The 24,044-nt window shown below is 35.3% G+C and overlaps 1 protein-coding gene across 1 annotated transcript; it reads left to right on the top strand.

Annotated features, from left to right (window-relative positions):
• The first annotated feature begins 1,649 nt into the window (after positions 1-1,649).
• Positions 1,650-22,671, top strand: TRPC1 (transient receptor potential cation channel subfamily C member 1). Its single transcript, XM_083363252.1, has 13 exons — positions 1,650-1,896; positions 2,720-2,874; positions 3,013-3,114; positions 4,790-4,992; positions 6,465-6,596; positions 7,852-8,047; positions 12,116-12,452; positions 15,004-15,143; positions 16,211-16,354; positions 17,116-17,291; positions 18,290-18,491; positions 18,845-19,039; positions 21,248-22,671. The coding sequence occupies exons 1-13, from the start codon at positions 1,761-1,763 to the stop codon at positions 21,473-21,475; spliced, it is 2,346 nt and encodes a 781-aa protein (XP_083219378.1). The 5' UTR covers positions 1,650-1,760; the 3' UTR covers positions 21,476-22,671.
• Positions 22,672-24,044: the final 1,373 nt, after the last annotated feature.

Raw genomic sequence — 24,044 nt, 5'->3', positions numbered from 1 at the left:
AGCATATAAACTGAATAAATAAGGGGAAAATATACAGACTTGCCTCATGCCTTGGCCAATCTGGAGGCAGTCTGTTTTGCTATATTCTGTCCATATTGCAGTTTCCTAACCTGAATAAAAGCTTCTCATGAAGACAACAAAATGTTCTAGGATTACCATTTTTTAAAACTTAATATGAATAACACAGTTGAAGGCCTTTCAATATCAATTAAGCATATATTGACTTCTTTTGGCGGTTGGGTTTTTCAATTATCCAGTGTGCACCAGCAATAATGTCTCATGTTCCTCATACTTATCTAAAGCAAGCTTGAACATCTGGCATCTCTTTTTGTCATGCAGGGCTTTAATCTGCATTGCATGATTGGGATGTAGATTGACCTCTTCTGTTCTGTTTACCAAATCTGTGTCCTTCTCTAAATTTCCCAGCATAGCTTGGTTGGAACCTTTACCGATTTTTATTTTTTTGCTTGCCATATTTCTGTGATGCATCGGATTGACGGACAAAATTAAATTCCACTATATTCAGTCTCACATTAATGCTCTGCTCAAAGTCATATATACACTGTAGAAAGCAATAAAGGGCTGAAGGTTGGATGAGACTTGACAGGGAAAAAAGAGAACTAGTTAATGACTACCTTGAGCAGGGATCTTCAAACTTAGCCCTTTTATGACTTGTGGACTTCAACTCCCAGAATTCCTCAGCCAGGCATGCCTGGCTGAGGAATTCTGGGAGCTGAAGTCCACAAGTCATAAAAGGGCCAAGTTTGAAGACCCCTGACCTTGAGTATGGGCGCGGATCCTAGAGGAAATTCTAAGTAAACTGAAAAATTGTTGTTGTTAGCTGCGAAGTCGTGTCCGACCCATCGCGACCCTATGGACAACATTCCTCCAGGCCTTCCTGTCCTCTACCATCTTCTGGAGTCCATTTAAGCTCACGCCTACTGCTTCAGTGACTCCATCCAGCCACCTCATTCTCTGTCGTCCCCTTCTTCTATTGCCCTCGATCTTTCCCAGCATTAGGCTCTTCTCCAGTGAGTCCTTCCTTCTCATTAGGTGGCCAAAGTATTTGAGTTTTAGCTTCAGGATCTGGCCTTCTAAAGAGCAGTGAGGATTGATCTCCTCTAGGACTGACCGGTTTGATCGCCTTTTTTACTGCCTTGTCGTGGCGAAGGGGCTTGCGTAATTCAATGAAGCTATGAGCTATGCCGTGCAGGGCCACCCAAGACGGACAGGTCATAGCCGAGAATTCTGACAAAATGTGATCCACTGGAGAAGGAAATGGCAACCCACTCCAGTATCTTTGCCATGAAAACCCTATGGACAGTACCAAAAGGCAAAACTGAAAAATAGGACCTGCTTTTCGGTTCAAGTTGACATTTCTTCCACTTACAATTTGATTACTCCGTTGTACCACGAATTGCAAACGACTAACGTGGTCCCTGCTGCTCTCCTCTTTGCCGTCCGGGGCAAACCACGGCATAGAAACCGCTCGCTCGCCTCTCCGATGGAACGAGCGACCGTTTAACGGTCTTCGGCGGGGGGAAAAAATCAGAAGAGAACGAAAAAAGCGCTTTGCGCCTGCGCGCGGAGCCTTCGGTCGCTCGAGCTCGCGTTTGACAGCTCTGCGTCGTTCGCTCTCCCTTCGGCTGGTTGAGGTGTATCCCAGCGGGGTTGCTGGTCTGGGGGACACGGAGGAGGAGGAAGGCGGCTTTCCAGAGCGGCCTCTCCGATGACCCTCAGTTTACTGCGGGGCCGGCGCTATGGCTGCTCTATACCAGAGTGCAGACCCATCGGCCTCGGCTTCCCCGAACAAGCTGCTGGCGTTGAAGGACGTCCGGCAGGTGAAGGAGGAGACCACCCTGGACGAAAAACTGTTCCTGCTGGCCTGCGACAAAGGTAGAGAGACCTCGGCCTTTTGCTTTTTTTCCCTTCATGTCCGTAAGGAAACGGTTTTCGTTCGACCCGCATTATCAACCAGGAGCGGGCCTTCATCAATTGAATCCGCCCAGCGTCCAAGCGGGCAGCGCCGGAAGAGGCCGGGGTTTTGCTCCTTATTCCTGAATGTATCTAGGACGAGAAACTAAATCCGAATGATCGGAGTGTGATTCATAAAAAGGGGTAGCAGCGCTCTGATTCTGGCCCACTGAGTAATTAATGTACATTCCTTGTAATGACCAAGAAGAACAATAGCAAAAGGCACATTAATGTACATTAATGTACATTCTTTGTAATGACCAAGAACAGGGGTCGGCAACCTCGGCTCTTTTATGACTCGTGGACTTCAACTCCCAGAATTCCTGAGCCAGCTATGCTGGCTCAGGAATTCTGGGAGTTGAAGTCCACGAGTCATAAAAGAGCCGAGGTTGCCGACCCCTGACCAAGAAGAACAATAGCAAAAGGCACATTCCCTTTTATGGGAATGTGCGGTCTGTTAGCTTTGTTGATGAAGGGTCTTAGCTTAAAAAGCACCAAGTAATTAAGACTGTCAAGCCAACCCTATTGTAACGTGTCGTTTTGTCTGGTTAATTTCAGCTTTTGACCATTCTTCTTTGTTTCTATATTTTAAAGGAGGAAGAGGGTAGTTTTCAGGGAATGCTTGCTTTTTAAATCAAAATTTACATACGACTGTCCTGCCAAAGAATTTAATAAATAGTAAAGAAAGTCATTAAGAATTAAAGTCTAAATTGCTAAAATAGGTTTTTGTATATTATTGGTTTAGGTGATTATTACATGGTGAAGAAGCTTTTAGAAGAAAATAGTACTGGTGAGATGAACATAAATTGTGTGGATGTACTTGGGAGAAATGCTATTACCATAACTATTGAAAATGAGAATCTAGACATTCTACAGCTTCTGTTGGATCATGGCTGTCAGGTACTATTAATAACATAAGTATAAATTTGAAATTTCTATACTTTTTGCCCTTAGAACATTGTCATTTTGTAATTTAACAATGTATATTTTCTTCCATGGTATGAAATTTGCTATTATTTGTGCTTTAATTTTCTTCAGTCTACAGATGCATTATTGGTGGCCATTGACTCAGAGGTTGTGGGAGCTGTTGATATATTACTTAATCATCGACCAAAGCGATCCAGTAGACCAACAATTGTTGTTAGTATTACTTTAATTCTGTTTGAGAGTGCATCTCATGATGTCATATCTTCAAGCATGTATTTGATAATGGGAAAAGTTTGATCTTGACAACTTTGGAGAGCAATTGAAAAGTTTTTTGATTATATATCTCAGACATGTCAAACACAAGGCCCGGGGGCCAGATCCGGCCCGCGAAGTGGTTTCATGAGGCCCGCGAAGCCATCCTGGAAACAGTGAGGGAACAGCCCCCACTGCCTTGGCCTTGGCCCAGAGACCCTCCTCTTGCCAGAGACCCTCAGATCTGTCCCACTCCTGCCCAGGCCCCCATAGGCACTCTTGATGTGAATGATGTAGTGCTGGCCATGCCCACCCAGTAGGCCATATGCATTCTAGCCACACCCACCCAGGCCACACCCACCCGCCCCCCTGAGGGCAACCGCAATGCTGATGCGGCCCTCAATGAAATTGAGTTTGACACCCCTGATATATCTGAAAAAGGGCATATGTATTCATTATTTCTAATTGTTTATTAGATTTATATTCAGGAACTCATGGACATATATAGCACTCTGCCACTCACTTTTCCCCACAACAACAATCCTGTGGTCGTCTATGGCTGAGGATGGACTTGAAGCTATTTTACTGATAATTTATAAAGGATAAACATTTTAAAAGTATTAGTTTAACCTTCTTGAATTTAAATAATGAAATTGTAGGTTGTCTTAAACAAATTTCAAATAAACATTGACTTGTATACGCAAGTAGTCCTCGACTTCCAACAGTTCATTTAGTGACTGTTCAAAGTTACAATGGCACTGAAAAAAGTGACTTGTGATCATTTTTCACACTTATGGCCGTTGTAGCATCCCCATGGTCTTGTAATCAAAATTCAGACACTTGTCAAGTGAATCAAATTTATGATGGTTGCAATGTCCTGGTGTCTTATGATCACCTTTGCAACCTTCTAACAAACAAAGTCAATGGGGAAGCCAAATTCACTCAACAACTGTGGCAAGAAAGGTTGTAAAATGGTGCAATATTCACTTAACAAACGTCTTACTTAGTGACAGAAATTTTTGGCTCAATTATGGTTGTAAGTCAAGGACTACCTATATACATTATAAAAGAATAATTCTAACACTAGTTTTTTAAACATTACTAAAAAGATAAGAATTGTTACAGTATGTAAATTTAATAGTGTAATTGTTATCTTCAATATATCCCACAAGGTCTTTTCTATTACAATTTTTTAATATTGGGAGAATCACTAGAAGTAACTCATCAGATTATCATGTACACACTGATCTTTTTTTAATGTTACAACTTTAAGTACTATTGTATAAATGTGTGTCTGCAACTTTGGATGCTTAAGAAGGAGGAACACATAAGAAGCATAACTGAGTTTATTCATTCTACTTCTTAGTATCCTACCCCTAGAAATAAGAGGAATAGCATATGTACTTTAGAGCCATATATACATTTTTCATTTTAGGAAATAATTCTTCATGGAACAAAATGTACTTAGTTAACATTTGTCAGTCACTGCATCCAGTTTAGTAATTTTGAAATTAAAAATATTTAAGTTCTTAAAATATATGTTTTGGTTTCAAATCAGATGTCTTAGATTTCATCTCTGTATTAGTAATTCATCAAGCTTAACTTATTTTCTCAGACCTCTGTTTGTTTGTTGCAGAAATTAATGGAACGTATTCAGAATCCAGAATACTCAACAACTATGGATGTGGCACCTGTCATTTTAGCTGCTCACCGTAACAACTATGAAATTCTTACAATGCTCTTAAAACAGGATGTGTCGCTACCCAAGCCTCATGCTGTGGGGTGTGAATGTACATTGTGTACAGCCAAAAACAAGAAAGATAGTTTACGACACTCCAGGTTACAATAATTTGATCTTCATCCATACCTGCAGTTTTTCCACCATTTTAAGTAATAATCATAAAGGAGTTTAGTTTATATTTTAGAATAAAATGAATGCTCATGACAAGGATATATTTGATGGAGTGTATAGATTTGCATGCAAAAGATGTTAGATTTAATCTCTGCTATCTTAGTAGAATTGGGAAAAATATTTGGATGATTGCTTATGGTCATTATATAGTACTGAACACAATGGTTTAGCGACCTCACTGGTGGTAAATTAGTTTCCTACTATATACCTAGTAGTCCTGGAAAGAGACTTTTGTAAACAAGGAACTATTTTTTTCTTCTACGTTACTATAAATTGCTAATATGTAAGCAGTTTAAAACATATTATTCATAAAAACAGATCAAACAATTCATTAATTGGATTAAAATAGCAGACCAATACTTGCTTTCACTGCTTTCCTAAAACATAAAACTCGGGGCAATATGATATTGGGTGCAAAGTGTTCCATAAATGTGCATATCCTATTCCCAAATAGATTGCAGCTGAGATTCTATTTGAAGAAGGCAGCTCTGAAATTAATTGGAAGCTTAATCATGTAGGGTTTTACAGTATAGGTCAAAACCAGGATTTTGAATTGTACTTGGGAATTTACTCGCAACTAAGGCAGCACTAGAACAACTTTTGTTTCTTAACTGTAGTGGCTTACAACAGGCAGCAGGCAAAGAGTTACATTCTGTAGCTGTAACTTACATACCAGCTGTAGCTTCTGGGTGGTCTCCAAAGGCAGCCCAAAATTGAATGCATTGCAGTATTCCACTTTATACATGATAAGGGTATAATACACTGTTGCAAAGGCTTCCTTCTGCCCAGAATTGGCACAAAAAAAGAAGCTGGGATAAAAGTCCCTTTGGCCAAAAATTCAAACTATTCATCAAGCAGAAACTGAATCCAGAAAGATATCCAGTTATTGACCTACGTTTTCAAGGACAGGGACATTACACCCAGAATCAAACAGGAGCTGAAATTAAATCAGATTGTCAAGACAGGAAAAGTATCTCTGTTGTTCAAGGAATATTTGCACATCTAGTTGCACAACATCTAGTTGCTATCCACATCTAGTTGCTCAGAACCTCCAGTGTAGATAATTTTTATTATTATTATGAAATTACAATGGTGGATATAAAGTTGTTTTGAGTAGGATTAATGGGTTTGCATGTTTTGAGAATTTTAATCTAAAACAATTGTATTTTGAACAATAATGGATAGCAGTACATCTTATAATCAAGACTTTCGTTATCAGTATTTAAACTAAAAACATCTAAAAACTTTCTTATACTTGCTTTGAAGGATTTTTTTTTTGCTTACTGATAATGATATATGTCAGATTTCTAAAATAGGTTTCATATAAATGATGAGTTGAAATGTTTAATCAGATACAAACTGTTTGTCTTAAGATGTGTTCTTTAACATTGCACCACAGATTTCGTCTTGATATTTATCGATGTTTGGCTAGTCCTGCCTTAATAATGTTGACAGAAGAGGATCCAATTCTGAGAGCCTTTGAACTTAGTGCAGACTTAAGAGAATTAAGCCTTGTAGAAGTTGAATTCAGGTATGATAATATGTATTACTATTGTAATTTCAGCAGCATGAATAATTAGATGCAGGCATATCACAAGTGAGCCTGGCTAACAATACTATATACATGCTGAAACAGAAAATTCCTAAAGCAAACTCATTAATATTTATTGAGAAATAAGTCATACATTCTATAGCTCTTATTCCTAGACAAACATACTGAGGAATAAATAATATAAATAATGTTACTAAGAAACAAGAACTAAATACAAATATTTCATGAAGAATAACTTGTTTTAAGCTAAGACCATAGATTTGCAATTAACTTAGAAGGTACTACATATATTTCAAAGATTTATAGCAAATGTCTAGTTAAGGGCAAAATCTACACAGGATTGTGCTATGTTTCTTTTTTGGTTCAAACATGCTTACTTTGGTTATATATCAGAGATCACAGTGACAAATTACTGTAGTGTAGTGTTGCCAAGAAAAAGATAAGATTGCATTCATGAATATTTTATTCTCTATATTGATAACATCATTCTGCATGGCAATGAAATGATTTTTTTAATTTTTAGAACAAACAATCCATATGCATCACTGAAGCCTTAAAAAGATAATGTCTTCTTCAAGTCCAGCTTGATTCCTGATGCCTTTATGGATATTAGCCTAAAGCTCATTTCTTGGTGGTATCATACAAATACTAAGCTTCCAAATTTAATAAAAATCAATACAGCACTGCTGCTATCTCTAACATGTATTTCATTTTATTAATTTGTTTTTACAATATTTATAATCTATTTCAGTTCTAACAAAGGGTGCAATAAAACTCCATGCCCAAATGCATTAAAATGTATATAATAAAAAAGCCATAAATCTAGTAGATGAAATATGTCTTTAAGGGATATTTAATGACTATGTAGCTAAATTATTTAAATTATTATGAATGGATGGCAAGATATATATAGCATTCCCTCTTCCAGTTTTCCCCATAGCTAAAGTCATCTATATCTGAAGGATTTGAACCTGAATCCCCTGGCCCTAGTCCAGCACCTTAACTACTATACCATTTTTATTTTTTAAAAGTTTGTCCTTTTTTAGTGACTGAATAATTTATTTGAATCAACTTGATTTTAGTTTATTCCAGTCTAGTATCCAATTTTGTTCAGGAAGGACCTTTATTCTTCTTTTTTGTTTGTATTAGTATTAGGTTAAATTAAATCTAAGTAGCATTGAATTATATTAAATTAGTATTAGAAGTAAGTTTTGTTACTTTGTGTATTTCCTAGAAATGATTATGAAGAACTGGCCCAGCAATGCAAAACCTTTGCTAAAGATTTGCTTGCTCAGGCACGGAATTCCCGGGAGCTTGAAGTTATATTGAATCATACTGCGAGTGATGAACATGTGAATAAACGAGGATTACTAGAAGAGAGAATGAATTTGAGTCGCCTAAAGCTTGCCATTAAGTATAACCAAAAGGAAGTATGTCAGTTTTGATTTATTAACAAATAAATGTAACAAATAGATGGGATAAAACAGATACGTATCTTAGTAAGTTTTCGACTTCTAATAATTAGAAAAAAATTAGTACTAATTCAATACAATCTATTAAATTTCTATAGGAAGTCCTTGACTTATAACCTTTTGTCTAGTGATCATATGAAAAAGCACTGAAAAAAGTGATGTAGGACCAGTCCTCACACTTACATTAGTGGCCAAAATTGTGGAAACCTTTTGGGAAAAGTGTACAGTAGAAATGCCATCTTTGATTAAGTTTCCACCAATTTTTCTTCTAATTTCTTTATAACTGTAGCCTTTTTCACTTAATAATACTATTTTACATTGCTTTCTGGGCAACCAGTCAACTCTTTGCACTATTACTTTAATTATTACATTTTACAAGCTCACTAAATGAAAGAACACAAAAAAACCCCAACCAACTTGATAGCGATCACATCACACATAAATGTCTTCCTCTCAGCTTCAATACATGACATCAGTGCTTTTTTTCTAAAAAAAAAAAAAGGTGCCGGAACTCAGAGGTGCTGTCACTGGGACTGATGCTGGTGTCTTGCTATGGTGTCGCCGCCCGTCCTTTGCACCCCCGCCCCTGTGGCTCAGAGCCACATGCCATGGGGATTCCCCTCCCCGCAAGTTGCCATGCCGCAGTCCATGCTGAGCCCCCACCCGGAGCTGCTCCGAACCCTGACCCAGAGCTGTGTTCCTCATGGCAGTGGTCTCTGGTGCCAAACAGCTGATGGCCTCCGGCACCGGCACTCATTCACTTACTGCCCCGTCGCTTCCAAATGCAGTGAGTGAGCGAGCAAGTAGCGTTTGGAAGTGACGGGGCAGTAAGTGAGTGAGTGAATGAGCAAATGGCATTTGGAAGTGACGGGGCAGTAAGTGAGCGAGCGAGCAAGATGCCTTTGAAAGAGATGGAGTGAGTGGGGCAGAGACTGAACGAGGTGCCTTTGAAAGAGACGTAGGAGTGAGTGAGAGCGACTGGAGGCTTTTGTGAGCAAAGTGGGAGTGAGTGGGAGGGTTTTTGCGAGCGAAGGGTGAGAAAAGAAGGGAAAAGTGAGGGGGAGAAGCGAAAAAGAAAAGGCACTGACTTCTGACTTCCTCTGTTACAGGAGTAGAAGGAAGCATTAACATTGAACCTCAACTTTTTGCTTTTCTATAATATTATAAACTAGCCATTTCTATAACAATAAATGAATCTAACCAATGAAACCCAAAATACCCCCCTTTTTTTAGTCATCAAGTTTTTTATACCTTGTTAAGCACTGGTGGTGCTTGAATATTGTCATGTCCTAAAAGTGGTACAATTTCTGAAAAGGTTGAAAAGCCCTGATGTAAATGCAGCCTAAATTGTTTATTGCCATCCTATTTGCAAATAATATCTTACTTACCTAGTTGAGATGGTGTAGTTGGGTATCAGGGAGAGGTGCAAAGTTCCTGCCTTCGCTGCAGACAACTTGCCTGTGCAACATTGCACAGTGAAAGATTGTGACTAAACAAAATTTTAATGTACAGATAATACCCCCAGAAATTATTTTAGCCTTTTTAATAAATGTTGTTATTGATGTTAAGCTCACCATGGAAAACATCATATATTGTTATGTGTATACTAGGTTAATTATTTAAAGACTGAAGTGCAACATAACCAGATTCTAAATAATCTATTTTTCAAAACACACAACAGTCCAAACAGTAAAAGTAAAGTCCAAATTAAGAATATTTCATTGTTAAGAATTGTTTAATTTAAAGTGGTTTAGTTGTAAGATGGTTATAGATTCAAAATAGTTTTCAAGAGTATTTACAAAAGATACTTTTTTTCTAGCATCAGCTAAATTAGACATATTACATTGAGAAAAATGTTTCTTATTTCTTTCCTTTTACCTTTATTGATTTCATTGCAGAGATGTTAACATAGGAAATAGATTATTTTGTTATCTAATTTTACCTTCCCAAAAACAGAAGCAGATGAAAAATGTGAGGTTATTTCCTGTTGGCTTTTTTGAATTAGCTGTTTTAGATTTTAAAAGTTTACTTCCTAAAGAAGTAACCTTGTAAATAATTTTAATGTCCTCCTCTAGTGCAGGGTAGGCAACCTTGGCTCTTTTATGACTCAAGGACTTCAACCCCAGAATTCCTGAGCCAGCATGGCTCGGCTTGGAAACCTCTCTCTTTGCCCTCAGCGTGGCTGGCTCAGGATTTCTGGGAGTTGTAGTCCATGAGTCATAAAAAAGAGCCAAGATTGCCTATCCCTGCAATAGAGGGAGCTTTTTTTTTTGCAAAAAAAAAGGTGCCGGAATGCCATTCTGAGCATTCTATGAGAAAAAAAGCCCTGCATGACAGCAATAACTGAATCCTACTGTGATCTGATTTGCTCATTGCCAAAACAAGATGACACCTGATTGGCTCTCTAAACACTCATACTCATTGGCTACAATCTGATGTAGGAAAGCTACCTGATATCAATCTAAGCAAGTAGTGCTTCCTTTTTCTGGTTATTTGGCTATAACATTTCATAGAATACAGTACAGATAATTGAACAAACTTTGTTGCATTGCATTCTTGATTAAATTATCTTTCCATTGATATATAATTTTATGGTACTACTCCAAAAAAAGTGGTGTTATTAGCCATCAAACCTCAAAAATACACTTTCCCCAAAAGGTTTCCACAATTTTGGCCACTACTGTACAATCACGGTAGCATCCCTGTGGTGACATGATCACAACTTGGTCTCTTGGTACCGGCATGTGTTTATAATTTATGCGATCACCATTTGTGACATTCCCAGCCTGCTTCCAACAAGCAAAATCACTTAATAACCATAAGATTCACTTAACAACTATGGCAAAAATATTTAAATTGGGCACCACTCAACAATTGTCTTGCCAAGCAATGTAATTTCTGGTCTTAACTATTGTTGGAAGTGAATGGCTATCTGTGATATATACAGAGGATATAAAATACAATGCCTTTTTCTATAAGACAATAGTTAATGTATTTGTAGGACAAGATCCTGAGTGGCAAGGAAGAATTAATGCCATATTAGTACGAGTTCCTTATTACAGCTCAGTGGATTCACTGGTTTTGCTGCTCTGGTTCTTACTTCATACATCTGATGTGACAGTGTTTTGAATTTTACTTCATCCAATTTCTATTGGCTGGCATTATATAATGATACTGTAGTCGCTGAAGTTAATTGCCTGTATAAAATATGGTGCAAGGTTTTGTGCAGGAGATGATTGGCACTAATGTAAACAATACTTTCATATTGCTGCTTTTCATGTTGCCATTTTTGAAGTTTAATTTCTTGTACAGCATTCCCAATCATATTTTTATTATTATTCCAATTATTCATAGCTGAAAGTAACTATTTTTTACAATCCTATTGTTTCTTATGTTGGATTTAAAAACCATATGTTGCCAGTTTATAAACCTGGCAAGGCTCTAGTACCTTGTATGTCTATGTATGTGTATTTAAAGAGCATTACTCTATAAAATGGGAAATCTGTTTCATATTGTTCTGTGACAGCACAGCCCAAAATAATGGATGTTATGAAATCTGGTTGCTATAATAGTTAAGATTTTAAATATTTTATTGTATGTCAAGGTAGTCAATCCAACAAAAACAGCATTGCACTGTCACATTGCAAGTCTTGCCTTTTGTATACGTGTATTCTGATGTGACATAAAAATATGGTCAAAAGAGGTGGAGCTTATAGTACAAGGCAACCTTCATCACCAGTTCAGTATGGACACCACACAAACATTTTTTTACAGTTAATCTAGTATTAGCAATACTAGAACAATAAAATGAGAAAGATTGTGATCTGCTTTAAATATACAATGAAGTTTAATTAACTGATTATATTTAATTATATAGAATTTACTTGTTTAAAATGAATTTACCCTCCAGTGCTATTATTGCAGCTAATTACTTCTGCCTACTTTTGTTATTCTTTTAAACCAAGATTGTAAATCATTAAGTCTTTTAGAAAATGCTTATTCATGTAAAACATTTTTCTATTACAGTTTGTTTCGCAATCTAATTGCCAGCAGTTTCTCAATACTGTCTGGTTTGGACAAATGGCTGGTTATCGCCGCAAGCATACATTTAAGAAGATTTTGACAGTCTTGGCAGTTGGCATCTTTTGGCCTCTACTATCTTTTTGCTATTTACTGGCACCAAGATCTCAAATAGGCAGAATAATTCATACTCCTTTTATGAAATTTATCATTCATGGCGCTTCTTATTTTACATTTCTGTTATTGCTTAATCTGTATTCACTTGTCTACAATGAAGATAAGAAAAATACAATGGGACCAGCATTGGAGAGAATAGACTATCTTCTAATACTGTGGCTCATTGGTAAGTATAAAGAATATGAAATTGTTAAAATTCTGACTTTGTCAATGGATGCATTTTGGAACCAGTCATCTGATATGATAGTAGAACCAGCAGTGGAACAGAAACTATTTCTCAATATCATTGCATTTTCAGTCTGTGTAAAGCAGACATGTCAAACACAAGGCCCGGGGGCCGGATCTGGCCCGCGAAGTGGTTTCATGTGGCCCGCGAAGCCATCCTGGAAACAGTGAGGGAACGGCCCCCACTGCCTTGGCTCTGGCCCAGAGACCCTCCTTCTGCCAGAGACCCTCAGATCTGTCCCACTCCTGCCCAGGCCCCCATAGGCACTCTTGATGAGAACGATGTAGAACTGGCCACGCCCACCCAGTAGGCCATAGGCACTCTAGCCACACCCACCCAGTAGGCCACGCCCACCCAGGCCACACCCACCCGGCCCCCTGAGGGCAACCGCAATGCTGATGCGGCCCTCAATGAAATTGAGTTTGACACCCCTGGTGTAAAGTATATGCAGAATTTTGAAAAGTATATTAGCAGAAGGAAAACGCCCTCAAAGCATTAAGCAGCTATGGAAGAACTTTTAAAATGTGTGCTTGTGTGCACATGGAAACTGCTTTTGTTGAAACTGCCAGCAAAATAGCTATACATGCAGATACACGTACAGACTGTAGGGGACAGTTTTTGAAACAGCCATGCAAACTTTCCAAAGGATGTGCCTGCTTTCATGTGTCACATGAAATGATAGGTTATTTTGTTTGCCTTAATCTGCTTTGTAAAATGTTTTCCTAATACTTCTCACTACTCATTGCTGTTTAAAGTAAATATACCAACCTTTGGTCTGATTTTCTTTATATCAATAAAATTGCAAATCATATTTTAGTCCCCTAAGACTGATATAATTTTATGAAATAATAATTGATACATTTGGTATATTCATTTTCTCTATGTAGCTGTGGTTACAAGCATTTAATAACCTTAAAGAAGTAACATTTTTTATTGTGGTTATCTGTTAAGATTAAAAATATCTTCAGATATCTACTACTGGAAGAGCAATATTAGGAAGTCATGTCAGTTACAGAAATGCTATTTTTCATGGTAAAATGTGAAGAGATCTGTAATCCTTAAACATTACTTCTTTTTAATCACGCTATGATGACATTGGAAAAAAATGTAAATGTAGAAGAGTGCCCAGAAGTAAATAAATCCACAAAACTAAGCTATTACAACACAGAATGGGACAACTCGCCACAGCCAACTTGCGACCAAGTCACTGCAGGACAATTCAACAAATACAAAAGTTAAATTAATTTCAACAGAACTGTGGCCAATAATAATAAAATAAAGACAATCCAGAAATACAAGAGTTACAATACTTTTGATGAAAAGATGATTACCAATAATAAAAGTAACTGAATGAAATGATTGATATAACATTGAATTGTCCAAGGGTGAGTTGTCCTATGGTGCGTTGGCTGGGGTAAGTTGTCCCGGATGACTTGGCTGCAGTGAGTTAGCCACGGCAAGTTGTCCTAGACCAGAGGTCCCCAACTCTTGGGGCATCAGGGAACGGTTCCGTGAAGAGAGGTTTTTCCACAGACCATAGGGTGCATGGTTTTGTTTGCTGCCTGCATCTTGCTTTGCTTTCTTTGTGCGGACTGGTTGCTGGCATGCCGCAGCCCAGCACTGGTCTATTGACCGGGGGTTGGGGACCCTGTCCTAGACCACGGGTATCAAACGCATTGCATCACGTGACATGTCACAACATATGACTTTTTTCACATTGCCGGACCTGGGGTGGGTGCAGCTTCCGCTTGATGCACCCGGCCCATGGGCTGGCAGTTTGACACCCCTGTCCTGGACCTATTACAGCATGACCTATGGAGCACTTTATAATGGGCGACATATAATGGTTCACATATAATGGTTCATATATTGTCACATTTATATTATTTCAAAATTCTGGCCTGTAGGAATATTCAGCATTTTAAAAACAGGCCAGTGAACAAATGGCTGCTGTGGTAATGAGGCTTATCACAAGATGATATGAATTATTTTGTTAAGTTGTGCCACCTACTGCTTGACAGTGGCTAAATGGTTTGCCATTTTTTTTGTACCAGATTTAAGTTAGCATATTGTGCAAACATATTGTTCTCAACATTTAAGGATTTTTACGTCCAAAACTAATACATTACAAAAAAAATTTCACTGGTTTAACAGTTGGAAAAAAAGCTGTTGAAAAATATCTAGGGAGGAGACAAAACCCGCACATATTCTCAATGATTTTGTCTTATCCTAAAGCAATATTGTATAATATTTTTATTAAATATAATTACATATTTATGGTGGAAAACTTTTATAAGGTAACTGATTTATATTTGGAATATATGAATTAGTTCACTTTTGGTATTATCATATTTTATAATACTGTAATCTGTGTTTGTCACTAAAAACTCCTTGGAATGAGTAGTTCTTTATTAGACTGATCTTTCAGTTATTTAAAATTATAGCTAGACAATACTGAGATTGAACACCCTTTTCCTTTTTCTTTTCTAAGGAATGGTATGGTCAGATGTTAAAAGACTTTGGTATGATGGCTTGGAAGACTTTTTAGAAGAATCACGAAATCAACTTAGTTTTGTCATGAATTCTTTGTATTTGGCAACTTTTGCTCTCAAAGTAGTTGCCCATAATAAGGTAAATAGACATTCTTATGTTAACATGAGTATTAAGTTGTTGTATTTTTCAACAACTGAAGTCTTAAGACATTCATTCTTAAAATGTCTGTATATATTTAATGCTGCTACAGAATTTATGTGTTTATTATTTAAATTTATTGGCTGCTCATTTCCAGTGGACTGGAAAAAAACACAAAACTAAAAGAGACATAAAAACAACTAAAAATGTTAAATTAATGTAAAGAGCTTTCAGTGTTTTTTGTTTGTTTTTTGTTGTTGGTAAAATTCTTTTTGGGATAACTACAGTATATATGAATAAAATACATTTTATACAATGTCAGATAACGAATTGTACAATACCGTTCAAAGATATATCTGGAATTATCATACTAGCTTTAATAAGTCATGGGTATTATGCATATACTGTATTATCAAAATTAATTAGAAATAACCTTTTAAATGCTTAGTACATGCCACACGGTGGCTCAGAGGGACGCGGTGGCTCAGTGGGTTAGGACGCTGAGCTTGTCGATCAGAAGATCGGCAGTTTGGTGGGTCGAATCCCGAGTGCCGCGTAGCAGAGTGAGCGCCTGTTACTCGTCCCAGCTTCTGCCAACCTAGCAGTTCGAAAGCACGTAAAAATGCAAGTAGAAAAATAGGGACCACTACGGTGGGAAGGTAACAGCGTTCTGTGCGCCTTTGGCGTCTAGTCATGCCGGCCACATGACCACGGAGATGTCCTCGGACAAGCGCTGGCTCTTCGGCTTTGAAACGGAGATGAGCACCGGCCCCTAGAGTTGGAAACGACTAGCACGTATGTGCGGGGGAACCTTTACCTTTACCTTACATGCCAATAGTTTGGTTTTTGTTTCTTAAATATAAGAAATATATAGTAATAAACTGATGGATTACAATAATCCATTTGTATGTGTCTGTATACACATACTATATTTCACATACATATTTCAGCAAGCACTTTGTTGTGTAGGAACTAATTAAATAATGAAATATGTTTCATGAGATATACTGCTGGACTATTCATCAGTTATGACTGAAGTAATGATAAGTTTTATTTAAAAATTCCAGTTCCATGATTTTGCTGAGAGGAAAGATTGGGATGCTTTCCATCCTACACTTGTGGCTGAAGGACTCTTTGCTTTTGCTAATGTTCTCAGTTATCTCCGACTGTTCTTCATGTATACAACAAGCTCCATCCTGGGTCCACTTCAGGTATCTTGTTACATGACTATCAACATTGGTGCGATAGTAGCATATGACCACCATTGTTAGATTTACTATAAGTCTCTAGTTTTTCAAGAATAGGCCTTCTTGGCTTAATTAAACTTGCTGAAATATTTGAGTGTATTCACAGTTGCCCTCCCTATCATTTGTTGAACTAGCTATGCAAGTTTATGCCTATATGGGTAAGGTGTGGTTGCTTCATTGAATCAAAGCTGTAGAAACAAAATTAGAATTAAATTCCACATGATTCAACTGATAGTATTTTTATAAAGTAATTGATTGTGTATTCTTATTGTATCAAGAGGTACTGTATTTTTCCTCTCTATAGCTGAACACTCAAATGTGTAAATAAATGTGAACTGTGCACAAATGCATAATATCTAGGAAATATTGTTTTGTTGTCTGTACTTTTTACTTTACTGTAGATTTACTTTTTAAGTAAACAATAATATAAATGTATATTTTTTAAAAATAGGTAAAACTTCCTGTTATCTGGTCTCAAACCTTTTTACTAATTAAATTTGAGAATAGTATATTATATTACATTACATTATGAATATTTGCTATTTTAAACTATTTACTTAGGATACTCTTTACATTTTCATTTTAATCAAAATAAAATTAAACATTCCGTTCGCTCTTTTGTAATTTCATGGAATTTTCTGTCTCCTTTTGTCTTTTTTTTTTTAACATTTGCCATCACCTGGTATTAGTTTAAGTAATGTCAAGTAATATGTATTGTTTTACAGATTTCAATGGGGCAGATGTTACAAGATTTTGGGAAATTTCTTGGTATGTTCCTTTTGGTATTGTTCTCCTTCACAATTGGGTTGACTCAACTTTATGATAAAGGATTTACTGTCAATGAAGAGAAGGACTGTGCTGGGATTTTTTGTGAGCAGCAAAGCAATGACACATTCCACTCGTAAGTTTCAGTGCTCTCTGGCCATGCTTTGCTTGTACCTTGCTTGGCATATGCTAATTATTAGAAGCTATCTGTGTTGTCGGCTTGATAATAAAATTGTTAATTCCCTTACTTTAAATGTTTCATTTATTCCATAATATATATAAATGGCACTTATTGAGCATGTAATTGACTCTACGAAAGATTTTACTAGAGTCTTGTTTAAGCAAGTACTTTTACTTAATTATATAATACACCCTACAGAGCAATCATAAATACAAATACCAAACAATCATTTTGTATTTGATGTCAAAATGCATTCAATAGTGAGCTGAAAAATTTAACTTACAAATTGCTCTGTCTTATATTCATAACTGGAAAAATAATACCAAACCTCTACCAACTCCTCTTTCATTTCTACTTATACTGTGTAATACCACAGCTCTTTCATTTAAAAAGATTAGCCAGTCATCCTTGAAACAAATATGTTTAGCTGTTTCTTAAATACTTCAGCAAGGATGTCCATGCCAGTTTCTATGTGTCTACCCATAATTCTGTTCCATCTTATTTTTGTGTTAATCCTTCAATTTTTGCATGGATTTATATTAATGTATTTGTATTTATTTCTGTAATTTGACATTTATTTTTCACTATATGTTTATAAATATTTACATATATTGTGAGATAAAAAATGATGTATGTAAACCAATGCAGATTAAAATCCAATTCACATATTAAACCATGAAGTTGCAATGAAGTTATATATAAAGTTCATTTTTATCCTGAATATCTATCAAAACACACATTATACAGTATTTCCATTTTCACAATAAGTTTCACCCTGCTATATACCTATCAGGTGCTTCCTCTCTTTTACTGGGCTCCTATACAATTTTAGACCTAAACATTGAAGTGAATTAGAATAGCATTATTTTAATCTGCATTTTAAAAATGATGAGCAATGTAACAAATTAACTCTTTCCTTATCTAATCAAAGCTTTTTCCCCCCCTATCCTTAGGTTTATTGGCACCTGCTTTGCTCTGTTTTGGTATATATTCTCCCTTGCACATGTAGCTATATTTGTCACCAGATTTAATTATGGTGAAGAATTGCAGTCTTTTGTGGGTGCTGTTATTGTTGGCACGTATAACGTAGTAGTTGTGATTGTTCTTACCAAACTTTTAGTGGCGATGCTTCATAAAAGTTTTCAGCTAATAGCAGTAAGTATTTTTAAGGTTTATTGTTTTATTCCCTGTATAACAAAATTTGAAGCCTGAATAATGTCGTCTTGATTAGGATGTGAAATTTTCTATTTTTGGTGTTTACATTATAATGCCTGAAAAACACTGATGGGAATCATTTGTCTTTATTAATAATTCATAAGCTAAATCTTGTCTTTAGTGGGAGAAGTTAAAAAAGTCAAGATCATGACTATGTAATTGAACCTTTTTATTTTTGTGTGACACATATTAAAAGGGACATCACAAAGGTAGCACACAATATCTTGACACAAAGCTGTGTTTAATTATAATTTATCAAAATTTCTGACATCTTTATGTATTAAATAATTTAGAATCATGAGGATAAGGAATGGAAGTTTGCTCGTGCGAAGCTGTGGCTTAGCTATTTTGATGATAAATGCACACTACCTCCACCTTTCAATATTATTCCTTCTCCCAAAACAATTTGCTACATATTTAACAGTCTCAGTAAATGGATTTCTTCTCATACATCATCGGGAAAAGTTAAGCGGCAGAACAGTTTAAAGGTAAGGAATTGGTTATATAATTATCATGTACATTTAATTTTTATTGTTCCTTCATTACTTTGGAAAATTTATGTAGCTTATAACTTATAACTTAATCATAACTCTGAGCAATGTACATTAAATGACCTCTCTCATTTAATGTCATGTGTACACACACACACACACACACACACACACACACACACACACACATATATATATATATATATATATATATATATATATATATATATATATATATATATATATATATATATATATATATATAATCAACAAAAAGCAAAACCTACAAACAAACACCTCAAACAAAACATAGCCAGGCTCATTGCACATTCCACCTTACAGGATATGGGTTCATATAATGTCTTGATTTTCCATGTGCGTTTCCTAGGGAAAATCCTCATTTTTCAGCTTTCCTAAAGGCTAACAGGTCAGAACCATCCAAATTTCAGGGCAGGAGGAGAGAGATATTTCCAAAGAATAAGCCACAAAACACTGCAATAGAAAAGGCATGCCTAAGTCATTACTTCAAGAGGAGACCTGGAGCATGCCTATCCTGTAAAGTGCGTCGATAGGCAGAAATAACTGGTGAAAGGAGTTGTTCAAATAACCCAGTCCTGGACCATATAGAACTTTGTAGGTGAAATCAACTTCTTGAATTACACACAGAAATCCTCCAGGAGGAAATGCAGCTTGTGAAGTAGTAGTGTTAGATGAGGGTATTGTTTACATCAAAGTCTCCGAAATATTTAATCTAGTTTATCTACATGGGATTTGGACAACCTTACAGTGGTTGAGTCTACACTCACAAAGGTAGCACAGTTCAGCAGGGTGGGCATGCTCTGGATTCTGTTAATTAAAGAATGTCATCTCATGAATTGTGTCTTCTCTGGGAATGATACTGAATACTTATTTATATAAGACCTGGTTGTTCTCCCAAGTCTTTGTGACAAGATGATTGTGATAGCCTATAGTTATTATTTATAGTACTTTTGGCAAGGAAAAAAATGAAGAATCATTTTGTATCTCAAAAGAGGTAATTTTGTTTTTAGGGCAAGTATATTTTAACAAGTACAGGAAAACATCTAGCCAGATTACTAATCAGTTGTTACCCAAGATTATAAAGTAACTTCCTTGTACTTAGTTTTTGATTATACTTATTAGTATAGATAAGTAGATGAATATTAGCACATAGATAATTGTCTGATTCTTATGTGTCAGTTATGTCTGAACAACAAAGACAATATATAACAATTTATATCTGGGCAGCTTATTAAGGTTGTAAGAATTTAGGGGATGTTGTAAAGATATTTACCCATGTAGATGTGATCATAAAGGCACTATGCTTTTGTTATGAAAATCAAACAAATATCGTTTATTCAGAAACATTTATTGAATAATCATGGTAAAGCAAACTGTGTACTGGATTAGGATGTGTACCAGGTCTCAGTCCAATTGGTATCCTAAAATAATTGTCAGGTTTCTTGAATCAACCCAAAGAATCCATAGTATTGCTTTTAAGCAAACTTACAAATCCAATATGTTGTTGTGACACAAAAATGCACATGCACACAGAGAGATAGCAGGGAAGTTTTAAACTAGAACTTCAACACTGGATTGTTCTGTCTGGTGGCAGATACTGCTGGGCAAACTTCTAGAAATTACATCTGTAGAAAACTCCATATTTTGGGTAGGTTCTTGTTCAAATGCCATGCAGGCAGGTGAAATAGACAAACCAATAGAGGTTGCTAGCATGGTAGCTTCTGCACAATTTTGGAATTTTGTACAATATGCATGTTCTATCCATATACTGCCTGAGTTCAATAAGTTGGCATTATCTGCAAGTATAATAGGGATAAAATGATTTGTGTGACACAAACTTCATAGTATGTATTCTATAGGCATTAAAAACATTAAAAACCAAATAAATTAGTCAAAAGTTCTCATTAATCCAGAGGAAATGGTTAAATGATAAATTAGACGTTGCAACTGAGTTATTTGTTTCATGCAACTGCTGACAAGTCTTATAGCTTGCACTTTATTCATGGAATTTGTGACATTTTGGAGGAGTGTTATTTGCGTGGTTAGCCTGTTGGTATGACGGAGTTTGATTTCGTGATATTTTGAGTATCTCAAGAATTTAGCTTAATATTCAGTTCTAAAATGATTTTACACAAATTTATCTAATTTGTCATTATTTATTTAAAGGAGTGGAGAAATTTGAAGCAAAAGAGAGATGAAAATTACCAAAAGGTGATGTGTTGTTTAGTTCATCGATACTTGACTTCCATGAGACAGAGAATGCAAAGCTCTGATCAGGCAACAGTAGAAAACCTGAATGAACTCAGACAAGATTTATCAAAATTCCGAAATGAAATGAGAGACTTGCTTGGTTTTCGAACATCAAAATATGCCATATTTTATCAAAGAAACTAATTTTCAAACTTTTCTAAGGATTCAGCTCAGGCACTTACATTTGCAGTGTGTTCAAAAGCAGTAATTTTATTAATATACTTTTAAAATGCAATGGAAAAACTGTTGCCGGAATCTATGGTGAAACAGTAACTGGTCATTTTGAATTAATGTGAAGCTTCTGATGTATATAATTTGTAAACTGTATATAGTCAGCTAAATGGAAATATTTTGTTATATATCAAGATTTGATATTCTCATTATCATAGAGACATTGAGTAATTTAAGTGTACACTGTTGCACTTTGGAGGAGATGATGTTTAATTTTTTTCTCTTTCAAGTATAAAATGAAGGCACAAATTATTTTTGACATACTTTCAACAATTGTACCTTTCTAAATTAATATAGGCACGAACCAGTTATGAGCATATTTTTAAAGGCTACATTTCTGGAAAAAAAATCAAATTAGTTTCATATAATACCATTTAAAAAGAATTCTTTTGGAGTTGGAATAATATTGAAAGTCCATATTACCATCCTTGTGACATTTTGGTCCTCAAAGACTAATGAATGATATTAAAAAAATTAACACTTTGGAATTGACTTTATGGTTTTATTTTTATTTTTTTGTAAAATGATGGCTGGTTAAAATTTTATAGATAATCTGAAGGTGCCATTTTTATTTATATCTCTAACACCTATTTATATCAAGTTATTTCCAAGGTGCAATACTTGAAATAATGGATTTCAACATTCGTACTCCTATAGATAATTCAACAGAATGAGCTGTACACATGGTACTTCTGTTGACTGTATTAGTTACTTTAAAAATTAATCATTATAAAAATAATATTGAAATATTTTATCCTCTTAAAATATTTATAGTAAAACACTTTACTAGTGTAATGGATCAAGTAAAGTGCAAGAAATGTATTTTCACTGTTTTCATTGAAAGCATACTATATTTAGTCAGATTACCTTCTCCATGTTTGCAAAAAAATACTGTTTGAAGTCATTTGTTTTAGTCTCATACTTGTTTTTAAAATATACTTTACCTTGGAGTTTCTTAATGTATATATTGATACCCAGTTGAATTATGTTTATTTATTTTCTAAATGTACTAATTGAGTATTTCTATTAAATTCTGCAAACTATGGCTAACAGGTGCTGGTCATCTAAGTAATTGCTAAAAATAAAGGAAATAAAGAGTGAAATTTAAATATTTCTCCTGAGGCTTTTTTAATACATACCCACACCCATAAACAAATCTATTTTTGCAGAACAGAATTATCAAAAGTGATATGATTATAAAATTGATGATTCTTTTTCATTGTCTGTATATTCCATTTGTATAACCTGAACTTATCCCCCACCTGAACTTTTCCCCCAAAAGATGATTGTGGATTTTTGGATTAGAAATTGAAGGGTTTTTTTTAGTTATGATACACACTATTTTGTATTGTATAATGTATCTTGTCAGCTAGCACAGTATAGAAATATTGGCATTTTTCTAAAAAAGTAATACTACTCTTAATGTCTGATCCAAGTTTATTTCAGAAAAATTCATTTTATTAATATGAATATCATAAAAAAGATATATAACTTAGAAACAGTTTAATTATAGAAAAACAAAAGCTGTTTTGTGATGTAATTTTTCTTTTTCTATTTTTTTATTTTCTTCCATTCAGTCAAAACCATAAATAATGTGCTTTCATCAAATAGCAATGTTAGAAAGATAATGGCAAGAAATATATTTAAAGGTTATCACATAAATGAACTGAACCTAGTAAATGGTTTTCTTTTGGTACTTTGTATTACCTTTAAAAGGGAATTTACTAACAATTTGTTCAGGGTCTAATAATCTGAATATTTTGTTTTCTACTCCCAGAAAATCTGTTGAACAACAAAAATAAACAAAACCTGGTAAAGAAAAAAATCATTGTCAATATTGTTCTTCAAAAGTACAATACTGGAATAGATTACTCAAAAAGCAAAATGGAAAGAAGTCAATTAAAATACTTTACAATATGGCAAAGCCAGTATGGCACAACTTCACTTGATAGTTTTGGATTATGGAGTCAACTCCACAGGGACTGATTGTAGCCTGCCTTAATTCAAAGGTTTTCGCAATGATGTATTTTATTTGCATCTATTATATAAGCAAGATATTCAAGAATAGCGTTTAAAAATAATAGCAAAATAGCAAAACATCGTAAGTTAAGATCTTGCTTTGTCCAACATAATATGGTTCATGTTTAAGCATCCTGGAATTTGGAATATTCAGATTCAAAAGTATTGAGATTAGAATTAGACATTTAATGTTATCTTTTTGAGCTATAAATTTAATATGATAAAACTAGCATCCAAAATGTATAGGCCAATCACTTGCCAAATCTCAATAAAATTATCATTGGCCAAATTGGTTCTTCTTAACTGATTTAGTCTTATGTATCAGAAACTGTAAGAATAAGTATCTTGCAAAGTTGTACTGATCCTATTTGAGATTCTACTGAAGTTCAGAATCCAAAGTATATTTGAATCAGAATCTTCTGATAATTCTAAATTTAGCTTACAGCCATTCTACAATCTTGAA

Source organism: Vipera ursinii (genome assembly GCF_947247035.1).
Source record: "Vipera ursinii genome assembly, chromosome: 5".
NCBI lineage: Eukaryota > Metazoa > Chordata > Lepidosauria > Squamata > Viperidae > Vipera > Vipera ursinii.
The sequence above is the reverse complement of the archived record's forward strand: the minus strand, read 5'-3'. Positions and strand labels throughout refer to the sequence as shown.

What these genes read in the sequence shown, in the direction of transcription:
- TRPC1 (XM_083363252.1), top strand. Translation starts at nt 1,761, where the DNA reads ATGGCTGCTCTATACCAGAGTGCAGACCCATCGGCCTCGGCTTCCCCG. An exon ending in TCTAATACTGTGGCTCATTG is followed by an intron (nt 12,453 to 15,003) that starts GTAAGTATAAAG and finishes TTCTTTTCTAAG; the next exon opens with GAATGGTATGGTCAGATGTT. An exon ending in AAAGTTTTCAGCTAATAGCA is followed by an intron (nt 18,492 to 18,844) that starts GTAAGTATTTTT and finishes TAAATAATTTAG; the next exon opens with AATCATGAGGATAAGGAATG.